Raw genomic sequence first — 16,458 nt, forward strand, 5'->3', positions numbered from 1 at the left:
CCTATTTAAGGCTAGACCCAGAAACTATCAATATTGAATCTTAGTATATGAAAATCCTATCGTTAGAACTGAAGTTATTCAGGATATTCCTTTTTTCTGCACACTGTACACAACAAGATATTTCTGTATAGTGTGCTGTTTCCTTGTAGAAATTCCATAAATTTTATAGGTACATAACTGGAAAAAATGCTATGGAACAGTTTCATGTAAAAAGTGTCACTCTCGAAACATTTGTGGCTAGTCACTTCGAGCATTTCAATTGAAAAATGTTACTGAGCCACATTTCTAAGGATCTAATGTCAAGCTCATAATGATGATTAAGCCATCAATTTGCAAATTAACTGCAACCTATAAAATGATAAAAAAATAGTGTGTTATAAAATTTTGCCTAAAAGCAGATAAAACTTTCATCACTTTGGACCAAAAAAATCTTATGTTATATGATGACATCATACTATATTCTAAACAAAGTATTGAAGTGTAAGCATTTAATAGCAGACTGATAGAAATAATATTTGTAGCCAAAAAAATTTTTGCAAGCAAATTACATGTCATTAATTGGATACTTGTTAGTTTTATATATATAAGATCACNTATATATATATGGGTTTTGGCCTACGCATTGAGAACCAGTGCAATATACAATAAGTAGGTGCAAGATTGAGGCATGTTACACAGTGGTTATTAGAAATATATGAGAAAATAATAAATACATGAGACACAACAGATATAGAGTAGTATACTCGGATATTTTTGTACATAAATGTAAAATATAGAAAACAACACTAAAAAGTTCGACGATATAAAATAATTTCTATACAGATTTCAAAAATGTATGCATTGATATACAGATTTTAAAAATGTATGAAATAGACATATTCATTTAAATAAACAGTTTGGGAATTTAAAAGAAAATTTTTTACACATTAAAATCAAAATAATAAATTTGGTTATAAATAATAATAATTAGAAAATATTAATAATTACTATCTATTTTAGTTAATGTGATAAAAATGCATGTATTATTTATAATAACAGGTTAATGTGATAAATTCTCACAAACTATCTGAATAATAAGTTATCTATAATCATCTGTTATTCTTAATAATCACATTTGTACCTAGTTCCTGTCCCAAGTGACATTCCAAGAAAGCTTTTTTTTAATAATAGTAAGCATTCTTCTTCTTATTATTAAAAAAAACAACAACATAAGAATAGTGCATGAGGAATACAAGGTAACAATCCATAACCTTATGAAAAACATTAGTAGAGATTATTGGGAAACAGCCTTAATTTCACAAAAAGATCACTATAAGAAAGTGTTAGGAAAATTAATCTCTTAGAATAAAGCTAAGTGTTGAATTTTTTAATATTTACCAACTTCATTATTATTAATAACCAATCACTGATATTGAATGTTACAAACGCATATACACACACACATATACAAGTTCAAAATGTAGAGAAAACATGGAAAAAATTACAGAATAATGAAATATGAAAAGAAGAAAATTATTTAAAAAAAAATAAATAATAAAAATCAGGGAAAAAAAAAGATTTAATCTTTTCATCAACTCACATGATTATATCCGCAAATATATATCATATCGATTATATCTTTTTTTTCTCCTGATTTTTATTATTTTTTTTAAAAAAAATTTTTCTTTTCTTTTTTTATTATGTTATTTTTCTCTGTTTATTGTAAGCGCAGTAAATAAAACTTATTGATTTTCTTCATTTTTTTTCTTTTTGTATTTATTTTCTGTTTTTTACATATATATATATATGTAAGTGTCAACAAAGAAAGAAAAAAAAAGAGACAATTTCAAGTAAAAATTAAGATTAAATAAGTTTATTAGCTGCACAAAAGCTGTAAGTAAATAGAATCCAATATAAGCCAAAAATGCAAAGAAAACAAGGAAAGAAATAGAAGAAGAAAAAAAGTATAAAGACAAGGGGAAAAAAAGCTATTGTAACTAACTCACACTTGTATTGTATTGATATATTTTGCTTCGGCTATATTAACATAGTATTAAAAAGCACTATTTTTGCATATAAAATCCTGTGAGCAGTTGATAAGATAAAATCTTTTCATCATTATTTTTTCTAATTTTTAATTAATTAATTAATTTTTCGTTCAAAATTTTTTAGTCATTTTCATATGCAGGCATATGAAAAAATCAATCACCAGTTTAGTATTCATATGAAGCCCGCAAAGAGAGAGAATCAAATTTTTTTTAAGTAGTTTAATCAAGTTTCTTAATAGAATAATCCATTTAAGAGATCTGATTAAGATTATTGCTTTTTTAGTAATAATGCCCTTTTTTTTCTTTGAAAGAAAAATAGATTCTGTTTATTAGAAAAATTCATTCCAATTTTGACAAAAAATTCATATATCACAGATTATTCAATTCACAAATGACAATTTTTCTCACTCTTTTTCAGCATTTAAAAATATTTCTCAATTATAATAGTACTAGAGTTTTAAAATATCACCAGGGTAAGATTGAACTTTTTTTCTGCCTGCTGAAATTGGGTTTACGCCCAACAATTTTCTTCCAAAATACAAACACTGCGTAAAATAAACAACAACACAATATGAATAAATAAATGAATAATTGTCGAAAACGAGAGGGTAGCCAGAGGACGGTATACTTGACTTCGCCAGATTTACCTAAAATAAATTAGCAAAAAAAAAAAAAAAAAAANAAAAAAAAAAAAAAAAAAAAAAAAAAAAAAAAAAAAAAAAAAAAAAAAAACAACAACTAATGAAAAATTATCACTTTAACATACATAAAAGTATTGACAAAAGTCATATTCTTCCAAGTTTCACCAATAACATCAAACGGTTAAAATTTTTTAAATATTTTAATGGATTTTTTGTAGATTAAAATAACTGTTCTTAGAGTTTCTGAATCTAAATGTAGTAAAGGAGTTACAACAAATAATTAACAGCTTGTGATTAGCCGAGAGTTAAAACTTTACGAAGAGAAACAAAAACAAAAAAAATTAAAAATTCAGAGTTAACATGGTGTGCATGTATGAGGTATCATTATCTGGCATTATCTGGTAAAATTAAAAGAAAAACTTCAAAACTTCTAAATTAAAGCTTCTTACTTATTTTTAACACCAACCTTACTTATTTAAAGTAATTATTATATTCAAAGTTAAGTGTTAACTTATATTTAGAGAAATATTTAGGATTTAAAAATTATGAAAGCTATGTTGAATATTTTTATCAAGTTATTTGTGCCAAAAAATATTGCTTCCTTTTTCTTTTGCTCAGAAATTCGTTAAAAATATTGCAAAAGAACAATAAATAAATACTCCCAAAAATTAAGTGTTCTGCTTTAAATTTTGTGTTCATTCCCACATCATACAGGCACCTTAAACATTTTTTGTGAGCAAGTTTGAAATTCCACATACATTAGGAGAGAAAACTTAATGAAGGATAAAAAAAAAATTCGAATCTACTGAATTTTTTTTCCTCTTGTATTCTGAGTTTAATTGTTGCAAAAAATATTATTTTTAAGACTTATTCTATATCTCACAAATTCCTTTTGAAACATAGTGTATAAATTCGAGTGCAAGAGCTAACTTAGGTTAAAAAACAGTAACATTAATATACTTTATAATTATTTCATTTGTAGTATAAAATAAATAAACATCTGTTGTCTGTCACCTGGTTACTTCACAATATGTTTTAGAACCATTTCATAAATGACAGTCCAAAGGTTTATAATAAAATAAAATAATAAGGATTAATTTAAAATTTGGCCAGACAACTCTTTCATCACATTATTCTATACCTGCAGAACAGAATTTATTGAAAATTTAGTTATTTTAAAAAACTGTATACTTAGAAAATACAACTCTTGTGATGGCACACCAATTTTTAACAACTTATAATCTATCTAGCTCTTGGTCTGATTAAAGTTAGAATAGTTTATGAAAAGTTAAATTTTAATCCTCACTGCACTTAGGTTAAATTGGTCAGACCTACAGATTAAATAATAGCATGAAATACTTTTGAAAGTAGGTATGACCTATGGCATTATATGTCTTTGAAAGAAACAAATTTATTCTAAAAATTCAATGAAATAAGCAATACAAGTACTCACAATAAAATATATATTATACATTATCTTAAAAAAAAAAGAAATATAAATATAGTCTTTTTTTACGCCGAGCAATACTTACTTATTTCTAAAGCACCATATCCCATTTTCGAAGTACCCATTCTGTAGGAACAAGTTGGGACTATTATTTCATGAATAAGTTCTTCTGAAATATTGAGAGTACAGGAAGTAAAATCTAAGGAAGAGGAAGTTCTCACAATAATCCCAGTTTTTCTGTTGGATATTACATGTTCAGACTAAAATATGATGGAAGAAAGACGAATTACAAACATGTAGAAGTTAAATCTGGAAATTACAGAAAATAATAGATACATCTATTTCATTTTAAAACAGTCGTTAAACAGCCAACCCAATTTTGGGTTTACAACTACTGATGTTCAACTCTGTAATTTTGAATCAAATCCAGAAGACAAGGGAACTTCTGGATCAAGTATTGGGAGAAATTTTGCCTTCATGGAGAACAGATACATACATTAAAACATTATAAATAAATTTGAATAAAAGATAGTAAAATAATACTAAAAGATAGTTATTGACAATTAAATTAACAGTAGCATTTTCGTACCTTTTTTTTAAACTATTTAATATCAAGCGCCTTTTTTAAAAAACTTCTCAGTTTTTGACATAAATTTTCCACAAATTGCTTAGCACTTCATTTATTTAAATTTTCATAAATAACAGGTAGTTTTAAGCATTTGAATGATACTACAACCTTTTTTACCCATTTAAGTTAAACTCAAAAATAGATTTATGAATTGCACAGTTACAGTAAAACTAGGCAAGTTAACCACCTGTCTATGTTCACCTATATTATCAAGAACCAGATTTATCCTATATAATAAAAGGAACCAAAACTTTAGTAACAATACCACTTGCCTATTGTGCACATTGACTGTTGAAATCAGTAAAATTTATCAAGGGTTATTAATAAATGCTATTCTAAACTCTTCAAAAGTTGACAAGAAAAAACATACTATTAGGTCATGTTTTAAAATTTCACTGAATATATGAAGTAATATTTAAAGTTAACCTAAACCCTTTTATGAGTGAACTATAGCAAAGATTGCAAGTTTATCGGAGAAAACAAGGCCAAAATTTGAGAGATTTGAGGGAAGTTTTAAAAATTATGGGGGAACACAACTTGCATTTGCATTTGTGACCATGACCATCATACAAATAACGAAATAAAAGCGTATAAAAAAGCTGAAATTTTTTTTACTTCAATTAAAAACTATGTTAATATTTTCAGTGAAACGAACAGAATCTTTGCATGAAATATTGTATAAAATTTTTTTGCTGCTCATCAAATATTCGTTTGCCAGCATCTTCACATGTTTGTCAACACAAAGGACTAAGAAATTTCCTTGCACAGTACCTCCCTCATTTTTAACTTTTCTGGTTTAAAAAAAGGTTAGTTACACAATTAATTATTGTATTCTTATTGCACTTCAGGAGGCATGGTATCCTTATAAATTTACCAACCAAAGAATAGTAAAACTCCCTTACATGACAGGATTTGCATTATCTTTAAACTATTTTCTTATCAGTTTGGTATAGATCCATTTCCCCAAATGTTTCATTAGTTATACATTATCAATTTTGAAAGTTCAGAAAAGAATTAATTGCTGACAAAGTATAAATGAAAAAGATTAAAAAACCTAAAGTTCTAACTGAAGTGACATACTTTAGTTCTTTGTTGTTTAAAGAGTGGTGGTTGTTTTATGTTTAAAAGCAATTATTTCTACATTTCTAGTGAGTGATTTGTAATAGTTGTTGAATTAGTGTTAACAGACTGGATACATTGTACTGGAAGGGTTGCAACTTCATGCATATTTAAGGAAGTTAGAATTACTTTTTAACAACATCAATCATTATTATTACTTTTTGCACACTTTAAAACAACTTGATAAAAATTTTGAAGCAATTAGAGCATCATATCACCCCAGTTATGATAATAAAATGTTGAAAAAATGCTATACTTAGAATTTTAAAATCATGAGTCTCAAAATGCAATTTCCAGACTGGTTTATATAAGTATTCAATTAACTAGTTGAACAATTTGAGATAACTTTCACTAATCGTTGGACATCAGCTGAAGAAAATTAAAAAAAAAAATATTACATCTAAAATTAATTAAATTTTCCATTACCTTGTGATCATGAGCAGAAATAATGATATGTGGTTGAAGATATGGAATCACCTAATAAAAAAGAAATTTTTTTAAATTTTATGCAATTGTCCTACCAAATTATAAAGCAAACAGTCTTAAAATGTTAAAAAGTTCTTTTTTTTTAGTCTTAATATTCAAACTTAATACAATTGCAGATATTGTAGCATCATTTAAGTTCAAATGTAACAAAAGTATAATGTTAGTTCCAAAAATCGCTCAAATATGTACATTGATATTTTGCATAAAGTAGAACAATTAAAAAAAAGCATGCTTTCGGGCATTAATTTTATTCGTGTTTCATTAAGTGCAAAAAATATTGGGGCTTAACGCAAGAATATAAACAAATAACTTTCTACTATCACAATCAATTATACAAAGAATTTTAATGTACTAGTTTAATGAAAATAAGTCACCAAACAGCTTATAAAGAAATAAAAAAAATTTATAAAAATTAAAAAATTCACATCTAAGAATAATTATAGCTGTCTTCTTTTAGCAATATACAAGGCATAATGAAAACAAAAAGGTTTAGAACTATTATATGTTTTATTGATTAAATATGAAGTAATATCTAATAATTCAAATTAAAAAATAAAGATTTCACTATGCAAAGCTATAGCATGCAAAATTCTTTCACATGATGCTGAGACCAGAAAACAAACTAAACATAGAAAACTTTTTTTGTACAACTTTTAAAATAAGTGCATAAGGTACATATTTAAAATGTTTTGGCTCATCAAAATATCCAATGAAAATCTTTCTAAAAGAGTCAGAGTCAGAAAAAAATTGAATATGAAATTTCGAAGCAAAGATTTAACTGGTTTGGGCACATTTTACGAATACTCAGTAACATGATAACACTTGTCAGACTTAAATGGGCTCCTAATGGAAAAAGACCAAGAGGGAGATCCAAATTAGTGTACCAAAGAATGATTTTTAATGTGCTTAAGCTGGTTGACATATGTAGATGGCAAAAAGGAAGATTCCTTGCCAGGGTCAAATAAGCTTGAGGTCCTATATGCTGAAGGGCATGAAAAGAGTAATTAATAATACAGTCGAACTCGTTTATAACGAGCACAAAGGGACCGTAACATGTACTTAAATCCGAGTGCTCGTAATAAACGGGTCCTTAAGGCAGGCTTGCAACCAGAAGAGGGGTGGGGGGTTGAGAGGTCAAATTATTGAGTTTACATAAAATTTCATTAATACTTACTTACTTTAATTAATTTAATTAAATACTTTTCTTAATTTAATGATAACTCTCCCCCCCAACCAGCAAAAAATTTCTAGTTGCGCTACAGTCTTAAAGGAAAGAAGCAATAAACGGAAAGAAAAATAAAGGAAAAGATTCTTACCAAAACATTTATTTTTTTCATTAATCTACATATTTAAAATAGTAGTTTGTTAGCTTACTTTGAAGTTTCAGTTCGCGTTTTTTTTTTATTTCGCGCGCATTTCTTATCATTTTGAAAAAAAGATAAGACAGAAAGACTAGAAAGATGAGAAAAAAGATTGCAAGACAGAAAAATATTGCTCGCTAAAACCGGGTCTTGCTCGTTAAAAGCGACTTCTGTTCCATAGACTTAACATTGATCCAACCAAATATTCTCATTTCCCTCGGTAAATCCGAGTTCTCGTTAAATCCGAGCTCGTTATAAACGAGTTCGACTGTATCTAATTCAGTTACTCTTTGTCTAAAACAGATATTTTTTGTCAAGGAAAATGCAAATGAATCAAGGATCTAAATTGATTTCAACTACTTTTTTTAATATTTATAATTAAACACGTACAAAATGCTATTTCTAACTACTATTTTCCATTATAATGCTATTTTTACTTAATATCTATAGAAAATAAAAGATTTTAAAAATATCTAAGAAATGATGATAGCTGAATGATAATTAGTTTAGAGTACAGTTTATTTAAACTGTTCGCATTTTTTTATTAATTATTAATGTATTTTAATGAACTTTTATAAAATAAAAAAATAAGTTGTTTAAAACTTCTTCAACATTGTAACAATAATTATTTAATTAGGTATGTTAAGAAAATAGCTTTACATCTAAATAGAACTTCAAAATTAAAACAGTTACATAAATAACAAACTAAACAAATTTTACCTTACTAATAAATGAACTGTATGATGGAGTTAATGGAAAATGGGATAAAACTATCCTAAATGCATCCAGAGATTCATTACTAGCCACTTGGTAATCATTTGAATGAGTAATGTAGTTTACCTAAAAAAGAAAAAATGCACTGTTACAATAAAACGAAATTTAAGTATTCAATGACGCCATTTTCTTCATAAACATAAAAGACCTTTTAATTTAATGTGCAATAGTAATAAAGCATCATCTAATAAAACAAACATCTAATTTAAGTGGAATAATTTTCAGTGATAAATACAAGGTTTTGTTACAAGACAAATGCAATTCTTAATTCTTTAGTATAAAAATTCTATTTAAGCAATTCTGATATAAACATATCAATTTTATCACACAGAAATCTTAATGAGTATAGTGATATGTTTAAAAAACAAATAGAGCTATAAAAACTAATAAATAAAAAAAGGATCAACCAATACTTTTTTAAAAAAATTATGAAATTCAATCAGATTTTTTAAATTAAATTTTTTGGAGTGCTCTATTTAAGTAAATATTTCATTTAAAAAAAAACAACACTATAATGCTAATGAAAGGAAAGTAATAGTATAGTAAAAGCCCATTATAGTGATAATTCACAATAGTAAAACAAAACAAGTAAATACACATACATTTAATGTTTAAATAACAGCATAAAAAACTATAAAATCCAATGAAGGGCAATAGCTTTGAATATTATTTTGAATGGTAAACTAGCATCTGATTCAATAGTAAAATAGAAATTTTGTCAAAAAAGTAAATAAAATGTTTGATAGATATGTGGTAAACGAAACCGAGCATTTTTTTTAAGTGTATGGCAGGTTAATTAAAAATAGAAAAAATTACCTTTTGTAACAGGAAAGATAACTTACCACTGGTCCATCACACATGTTGCTTTATAAACATAAAGGGTTATAATTGTTGGAAAGAAATAAAATGAAATGATGTTCGTTTTCACTTTCCTGCTTTGATAATAAAATAAATAATAATACTTTCCATTTTTCTTCTTCTTACAATATTTTTCACTTTGTATGTATGAAAATGTATCTTTGAAAATGTATTTACCACAAAATAAATAAATAATATTATTTTTATTTCATTCTTTTTGTTACAGTATTTTTCATTTTGATGGCAGAAAAAGCATTTCCCTCAAAATAAATAAATAAAAAAACTGTCATCATAGCAAAAGAAATTTAAATGTGTTTTTTTAACATTTAATACTAGCATTTTGAAGGCGATTTGAAAAACTGTTGTAAATGCAGACTTCTTGCAACATGCCATGCTCATTTAGTTGGGTCAAAAAAACAAAAAAATAACTTGCATAATCTCAACTATTTAACCTCCTATATAACCTCTGTTTATTATTGAAACAGATAAGACAAAGGAAACACATCTTACTTTTACAAATTCAAGAAATTCATATCTCATAATTATATCATCCCGAAAATGCATATCAAATCTTCTTTCAAATTCCTTCTGAGGAGGTTGAAACTCCCCACCAATATCATTGTCACCAGGAATTATAATGGCCTTCAAATACAATCAAATAAAAAATAATGTTAACAATGACAGAAAGCAATGCTACAAAATAAAGAATTTCAATATAATTTAAACAAAACGCATTTTAAGAAACATGCACACCAAGCAATATACTTAATTTTACTTTAAAATGTAACATTACACACTTAAATANTAATTATATCATCCCGAAAATGCATATCAAATCTTCTTTCAAATTCCTTCTGAGGAGGTTGAAACTCCCCACCAATATCATTGTCACCAGGAATTATAATGGCCTTCAAATACAATCAAATAAAAAATAATGTTAACAATGACAGAAAGCAATGCTACAAAATAAAGAATTTCAATATAATTTAAACAATTTAAACATTACACACTTAAATAAATTTACTTTATCACATTGAAACTCGTTGAAAAAAATTAATGAATAAGGTCTTCCGAGAGGGGAATGAATTTTCAGGTGTTTCTCTTTAAGTTAAATATATCATGTGAAAGAAAAATCCAGTAATGTTATAAGGTTTGTTTCTGACCAATGGTTTCAGAAGTGAACACACAGCTGCATATGATATTCTTAAATATTGTAATTATAGCAATACTAGCATTTCGTTTCACAATATAGTTACATATTTTCTATTATATGTAATTACGTATCTACATCTAATAATATATTTAGCTATACAAACAATAATAGTGTTTTCATATAATATTGAAAGAAAAAAAATATTTAAAAAAATACAATTTCTATGTAAATTACATTTTTCCATTTACATATTGCAGGTTCATAAACGATTAATATGAGCAATATTGCTGTAATTTTTTTTATAAAATTGCATATTTCAAATTTTGCTTTGCACTAATTAAACTAAAAATTGCATAGGTACAAACTAATTTTATAAATAATATAATGTGACCTTTCACAAACTGTAATATTTGATTAAATTTTACTATATTATTTACATCTATCTTTATACAATTAACTCCAATAAACAGAAAAAGTTAGTTTTTTTTTTAAGAAATTGTCTATTATTAATATAATAGAACCTTGATTACGTATTTCTAAAGAAACAATTCCTTATGAATGAAAGATACAGGAAAATCAAAAACGGGAGTCAGCATAATGGCTTGAAAATGTATGAAAACTAATCAAGTAATGAAATTGATATTAATAAATTTAAAATAAATATAAAAAAAATTATTTTGAAAATGTTATTTACTTAATGTATAGATATTTATGATGAAAAAGAAAGATGGATAAAGGCATTTATTTATTTGATTCTTCACTAATTTAAAGGCTTAGATTACCTACCACAAATGTCAGTATTAGTCGAGGTTTTGTTTTGTTATATTAATTGGTGACACTAAGCTTTTCAGCAACCATTTCTTGAACTGACAACACCACAAGTTCCAAAATTTTCATCAATTAATGCATAATACCTCAATTGTTGTATTTCATCAATTGAAGCTTCAATCATACATAATTGAGGTGCTTTCCCTTAAATGTAATAGATCCTCATTTTCTTAACCATTACTAAATGTTAGAAGTTACTGCTTTACTTCTCAAAGCGAAATAACCTCACTTTTGTTAAAAAATTTATTAGAATTTCTGCACAATAGTCACAGGAATTTTGCAGTTTAAAAAACGATCTAAATGGTTACTATTAACATTATACTAATAGGATTTGTGGTGGCACCATTTAAACAAGATGATACAAATGATAAAAAAACATGCAGAGATAATGGATAGAAGTTCTACAGTACTATAATATTTGATTTATAAAATAGAGTTTCACAAGAAAAATCTACTTAAGGAATAAAAAAGATATACTCTAATGATTTGAGCAAGATTGAAAAAAAAAAGAGAATTAAATGAGTTTAACAATAAATATACACCTTTTTAAAATCAGCTTCTGAAAAAACATTTTGGAATCTTTGAAAATATTCCACAAATTCAACATCAGAGGCTATTTCCCCTTCATCAAAATTGTCCCCAAGAAATATTGTAAGATTTGGATTGAAATATTTGTAGGCAGTAGAAAATGTCTTCTTTACATACCTAAAATAGTTTAAATATTATAGACAATAAGAAAATCAAAATCAAAGCAATATTGTTCTAGAATATCAAAAAGAAATAAAAACATGAGTATTGTGGTTGCAGAATATATATAAATGTAAAAATTAAGTATAAATCTTTCCAGTTTAATGATTTATTATTATTTACATCTGTAAGTCCAGGAGGCATTTTTAGGTGGTTAGTATTTCCAGGATAAATTTCCAGTCTTCTGGCAAGCACTTTAATAACATGAGCATTGGCTGATTAATTGTATATTTTGCCCACACCAACCACAATGCTGATATAAATTATACCCGTGATAGATCGTGAATTAGAGATTAAGTATGAGAGGATTTTGAGGTAATACCAAAATAACTGTCAAAAATATTTGTTTAAATAATCAAAAAATTGTCCAAATTGTTTAACAAAAGCACAATAATTAATTTAAGAAAAATTTAATAACACAAAATGTAACAAATTCAAAGCTTCTATAAATTTTTTACAAAGCAAGTGAAAAAAAAATGTAATGCAACACAATCAATTATTTTATAATGGAGGAAATATTTTCTTATAAATTTTTTTATTATTACAACCAAAAGTAAACAAAAATTCTCATAAGTAGAATTATTTCAAATTTAAGTAAAAAAATTTTTTTTTTGATTTTTCTAAAACAAATTACGCTTAACTGCAAATTATCCATGGAAATGAGTTGGGTGCAAATAATCCACAAAATTGTCAATAAATTATCATTTGTTTAAATACACATGTTTAGTTTTGAAACAACTCTTCATTTGTAAATTCAGCTTTTTCTAACAATAAGCAAGATTTTAGCTTTGAAAAAAACATAAAAGAAACATAGCTCATTCAAAAATTGTAAAACAACAGCTTAGGGAGACAAAATGTCTCATAAAAAGATATCTGACACATTGACAAAATATTGTAGCATAAAATCTCAATAGAGCAAAATTTTAAAAAAGAATTCAGCAATGACAAAAAGTTTCAAAAGAAATTATAACTTAGCACTGTAAGACAAAACCTCAGATTTAAAATATATATATATATATATATATATAACAATTGTGTGGNGACGTTGATATATATATCAGACACATTGAAAAAAAATATTGTGGTACTGAATCTCAAAGACCAAAATTTAAAAAAAAATTTTAGCACTGACAAAAATATAAAAGAAACATAGCACATCCTAACATTGTATAACAAAATCTTACAATATATATATATTTGTGTGTGTGTGTCATATTGACAAATATTGTCATATAAAATCTCAAGAAAGCAAAATATTTTGGAACAAAATTTAATATGGGTAAGTTAGAAAGTGTCCTATGAACAAAACACAATAGCATAGCAATTTGTATACACTTAAGATTGTCCTTAAAGTAGACTGAAATCAGGAATTTACTATAGATCAATAAATATGTATCATATTATTGAAGTTACAGATTTGATTAAAAAAAAGAAACTTTTAAAAAGCATTTTACTACTCCAATAAAGAAACTTTTAATAAATAAATATTTATTTTAAATACTATAATATCAACATTATTAATAGTTAAGATACTATAAAAGTTCAAATTTTCAAATGACTTGAAATTTGATAATTCTAACGTAAGCCTCACATCGATTTATGCCAGTTTTGTTCCTAAATACTGAATATTAAAATTGTTGAATAATAAAATAATATACTGAATAAAATGTAAGTGCATTAATTTAAATAACTTTTTTTTCAATTTTACAATATTATGCACGTAATAAATTTTTAGGATTATGGAAAATATTTTCAACTTACTGATCAGCATCCCATCTAAACACATAGCCTAATAAACTAGAAGGTGTATAACTGTAGCCTAAAAGTTGAGGATCACCAACGACCAATATTCTAACAGAATCAGGAAATCTAAATAACTGTGACCAAATCAAAATTGGTGCCAAAGAATATTCAATCCATTCAAAGACAATTACTATTGTGAACAGAAGAAATAATAACTTTAAAAATGACCTAAAACAAAGACGAAAAAAAAAATCAGTTTAAGAACTAGAAAATATTAACAGCTAGTTAAAAACCATACTGAAATTTTTTTGCATAAAATTTTCATTTATAATGAAACTAAAATATTGAGCTCTTAAAATAGTATTACCAAATAAAGACATGTTACAATATAATCACATACTATATTTATTATACTGAAGTAAATTTCTTTCCTTAATTCTTAAAAAAAATAGCAAATTTTCATTTAATTTAAAACAAAAATTATATACAAATATAATTTTAACTCTCATTTTCATAATCATTGTTATAAAATTGTTTTATATTTAACATAGAAAAGCATGCTAGAGTACGTATTACTAATTTTAATTACAATAAAAAAAATCTGTTTTACTTATAGAAGAGTTTTCAAATTTGTATCACAAATGTACTTTATAAAATGTTCCCCTTAAAATTTTAAATTTAATACCTACTGTTTATAAATTATTGATTCCTAGAAAAATTATCAACTCAAATAATGATTGCAATCTATATGAAAGAAGGCATATTCATCAGATTCGTTTTTTAAAAAATATGTGATGTGTCACCTTAAAGGATCTTCTTATGTATATATGGACCACATCTAAAGATAAAATTTTCTGATATATGGGTGAGTGAACTGAAAGTTAGGGGTATATTTCCGTATCACGATCTATCGTACCAACTACAATCTCCAAATGGATTTTAAAAATAAAATAAAAAACATTTTGAGGTTCGGCTATGAGATAGTCTCCTTCTGTTACTTGTTGGCCACTGCCTGGTTTGGAAGTCACCAAGACTTGGCCTACATCAAGAAACGGAAATCTTACTATCCATGTAAAACCTCCTTTACAGTCCATTTTTAAAAAGCTTGAATACCCTTAATCCATAATACAGCTTTTTGTGGGGCCGGGATAGCCTGGTTGGTAGTGCACTGGGCCCATGTCCAAGAGTTCATGGGTTCGATCCTCGCCGGCTGAAGACTCCCCATGTAGAAAATGGTGACGGATGCATGTTAAATCTGTCAAGTTGCAAAGTCCTCCATATTCCCTGACAAATCAATACCTCTGGGGGTACTGATCCAGGAGTTTCCTTGTCTTCTGGAATGGTTCAAAATTACAAGGCTACAGAGTTGAACATCAGTAGTTGTAAGCCCAAAAAATTGGGTCGGCTGTTCAACAACGGATATAATATAAAATAAAAAAAATAAAGCTTTCTGTAATAAAAGAAGCCATCAATAAAATTACATACATATATATATATAGAGAGAGACATTATATGTGGTATATGTATATCTATAAATAAAATTTTAAAGTATTAAAAAAATTCATAAAGCATTTATTTTATTGAAATATATAACTTTATTTTTTAACACTTAAACAAAAAAGTGGAAAAAAAGGTGAATGATTATGGCAAATCTTACCTATGTAGCCATCATCATTAACTTTTTTAGTATTTTAATACTGTGTAGTGAGCTGTTTCTATGAAATAAATGCTTCATTTTTTATTATTATTTTTAAGAATTTAGGGGAAATATCCGTATTGGTACCGGAGTCAAATTAATCGCCAAGTTTTGTCACACTTGTAAACTTCAAGATTTAAAAAAAAAAACGTATATCGCAATTTATAGTAGTAGTTAAAGTAGTTTTGAGCGAAATATACCCACTTTGTATATAAGTTAAATGTTTAATTGTGGAAGATTTCTGCATCGTGATCTGTGGCAATATAATAGCCAGGTCTTGGCAACTTCTAGACAACGGCTCGCGAAAGTAAAAATAAGAACATCACAGAAAGGGACCAACTCGAAAGGTATAACTCGTAGCCACCCCCAGGCAAACATCTATATGTTTGTTTGTTTTTCTTTAATAAAATTGCAAGTTTAGTTGGGGTGACAGATCAAGATAAGGAAATACCACCTTTAATTGTATTAATTTATCTATTTCTGAAACAAAAGATTAACAAATAACAAATCCGATGAAAAATACCCAAGGACGTTGATAATCATGAGTTAAATATGAGGAGAAAAACACAATAATTGATTATATTAAGTAGTTTATCAATACTCAAAAGAAATAATAGAAAAAGGATGACAGTGGAGCGAAAAACTAAAGGAAAAATTACTTTATATGCATATTAAAAGCAACATAATCTGTTAGAAAATAGTATAATAGAAAATTGAAAACAATCAAATTCTTAAATTTGAAGAATATATTCTCAAATTACGATAGAGAACATGAAGATTATAATTCAGCACGATCAGTACAGTAGTAATCAATCATAAGAAGAAAAATTTAATCTTTCATAATGTTTTAATAAAGATTTATGTAAGCTCAGATCATATTTGTTTACAATAGCAAATTCGGAAGTAGATGCTCAACTGACTATTTTTGCCAAGTTTAAGTCGCTTTATTA

At 26.2% G+C, this 16,458-nt stretch overlaps 1 protein-coding gene across 1 annotated transcript; it reads right to left on the minus strand.

The window, feature by feature from the left end:
* Positions 1–1,774: 1,774 nt before the first annotated feature.
* LOC107448058 (Metallophosphoesterase) lies at positions 1,775–16,425 on the minus strand. Its single transcript, XM_016063147.4, has 8 exons — positions 16,168–16,425; positions 13,831–14,040; positions 11,865–12,027; positions 9,852–9,983; positions 8,430–8,549; positions 6,289–6,339; positions 4,201–4,375; positions 1,775–2,674 (listed from the first exon to the last, which is right to left on the minus strand). The coding sequence occupies exons 1-8, from the start codon at positions 16,176–16,178 to the stop codon at positions 2,493–2,495; spliced, it is 1,044 nt and encodes a 347-aa protein (XP_015918633.1). The 5' UTR covers positions 16,179–16,425; the 3' UTR covers positions 1,775–2,492.
* Positions 16,426–16,458: the final 33 nt, after the last annotated feature.

This window comes from Parasteatoda tepidariorum, chromosome 10, assembly GCF_043381705.1.
Source record: "Parasteatoda tepidariorum isolate YZ-2023 chromosome 10, CAS_Ptep_4.0, whole genome shotgun sequence".
Lineage (NCBI taxonomy): Eukaryota > Metazoa > Arthropoda > Arachnida > Araneae > Theridiidae > Parasteatoda > Parasteatoda tepidariorum.

Coding starts and splice junctions, on each gene's coding strand:
- LOC107448058 (XM_016063147.4), bottom strand. Junction 12,028..13,830: donor TTTAGATGGGATGCTGATCA/GTAAGTTGAAAA, acceptor AAACTATTTTAG/GTATGTAAAGAAGACATTTT. Junction 6,340..8,429: donor ACAGTTCATTTATTAGTAAG/GTAAAATTTGTT, acceptor CTTTTTTATTAG/GTGATTCCATATCTTCAACC.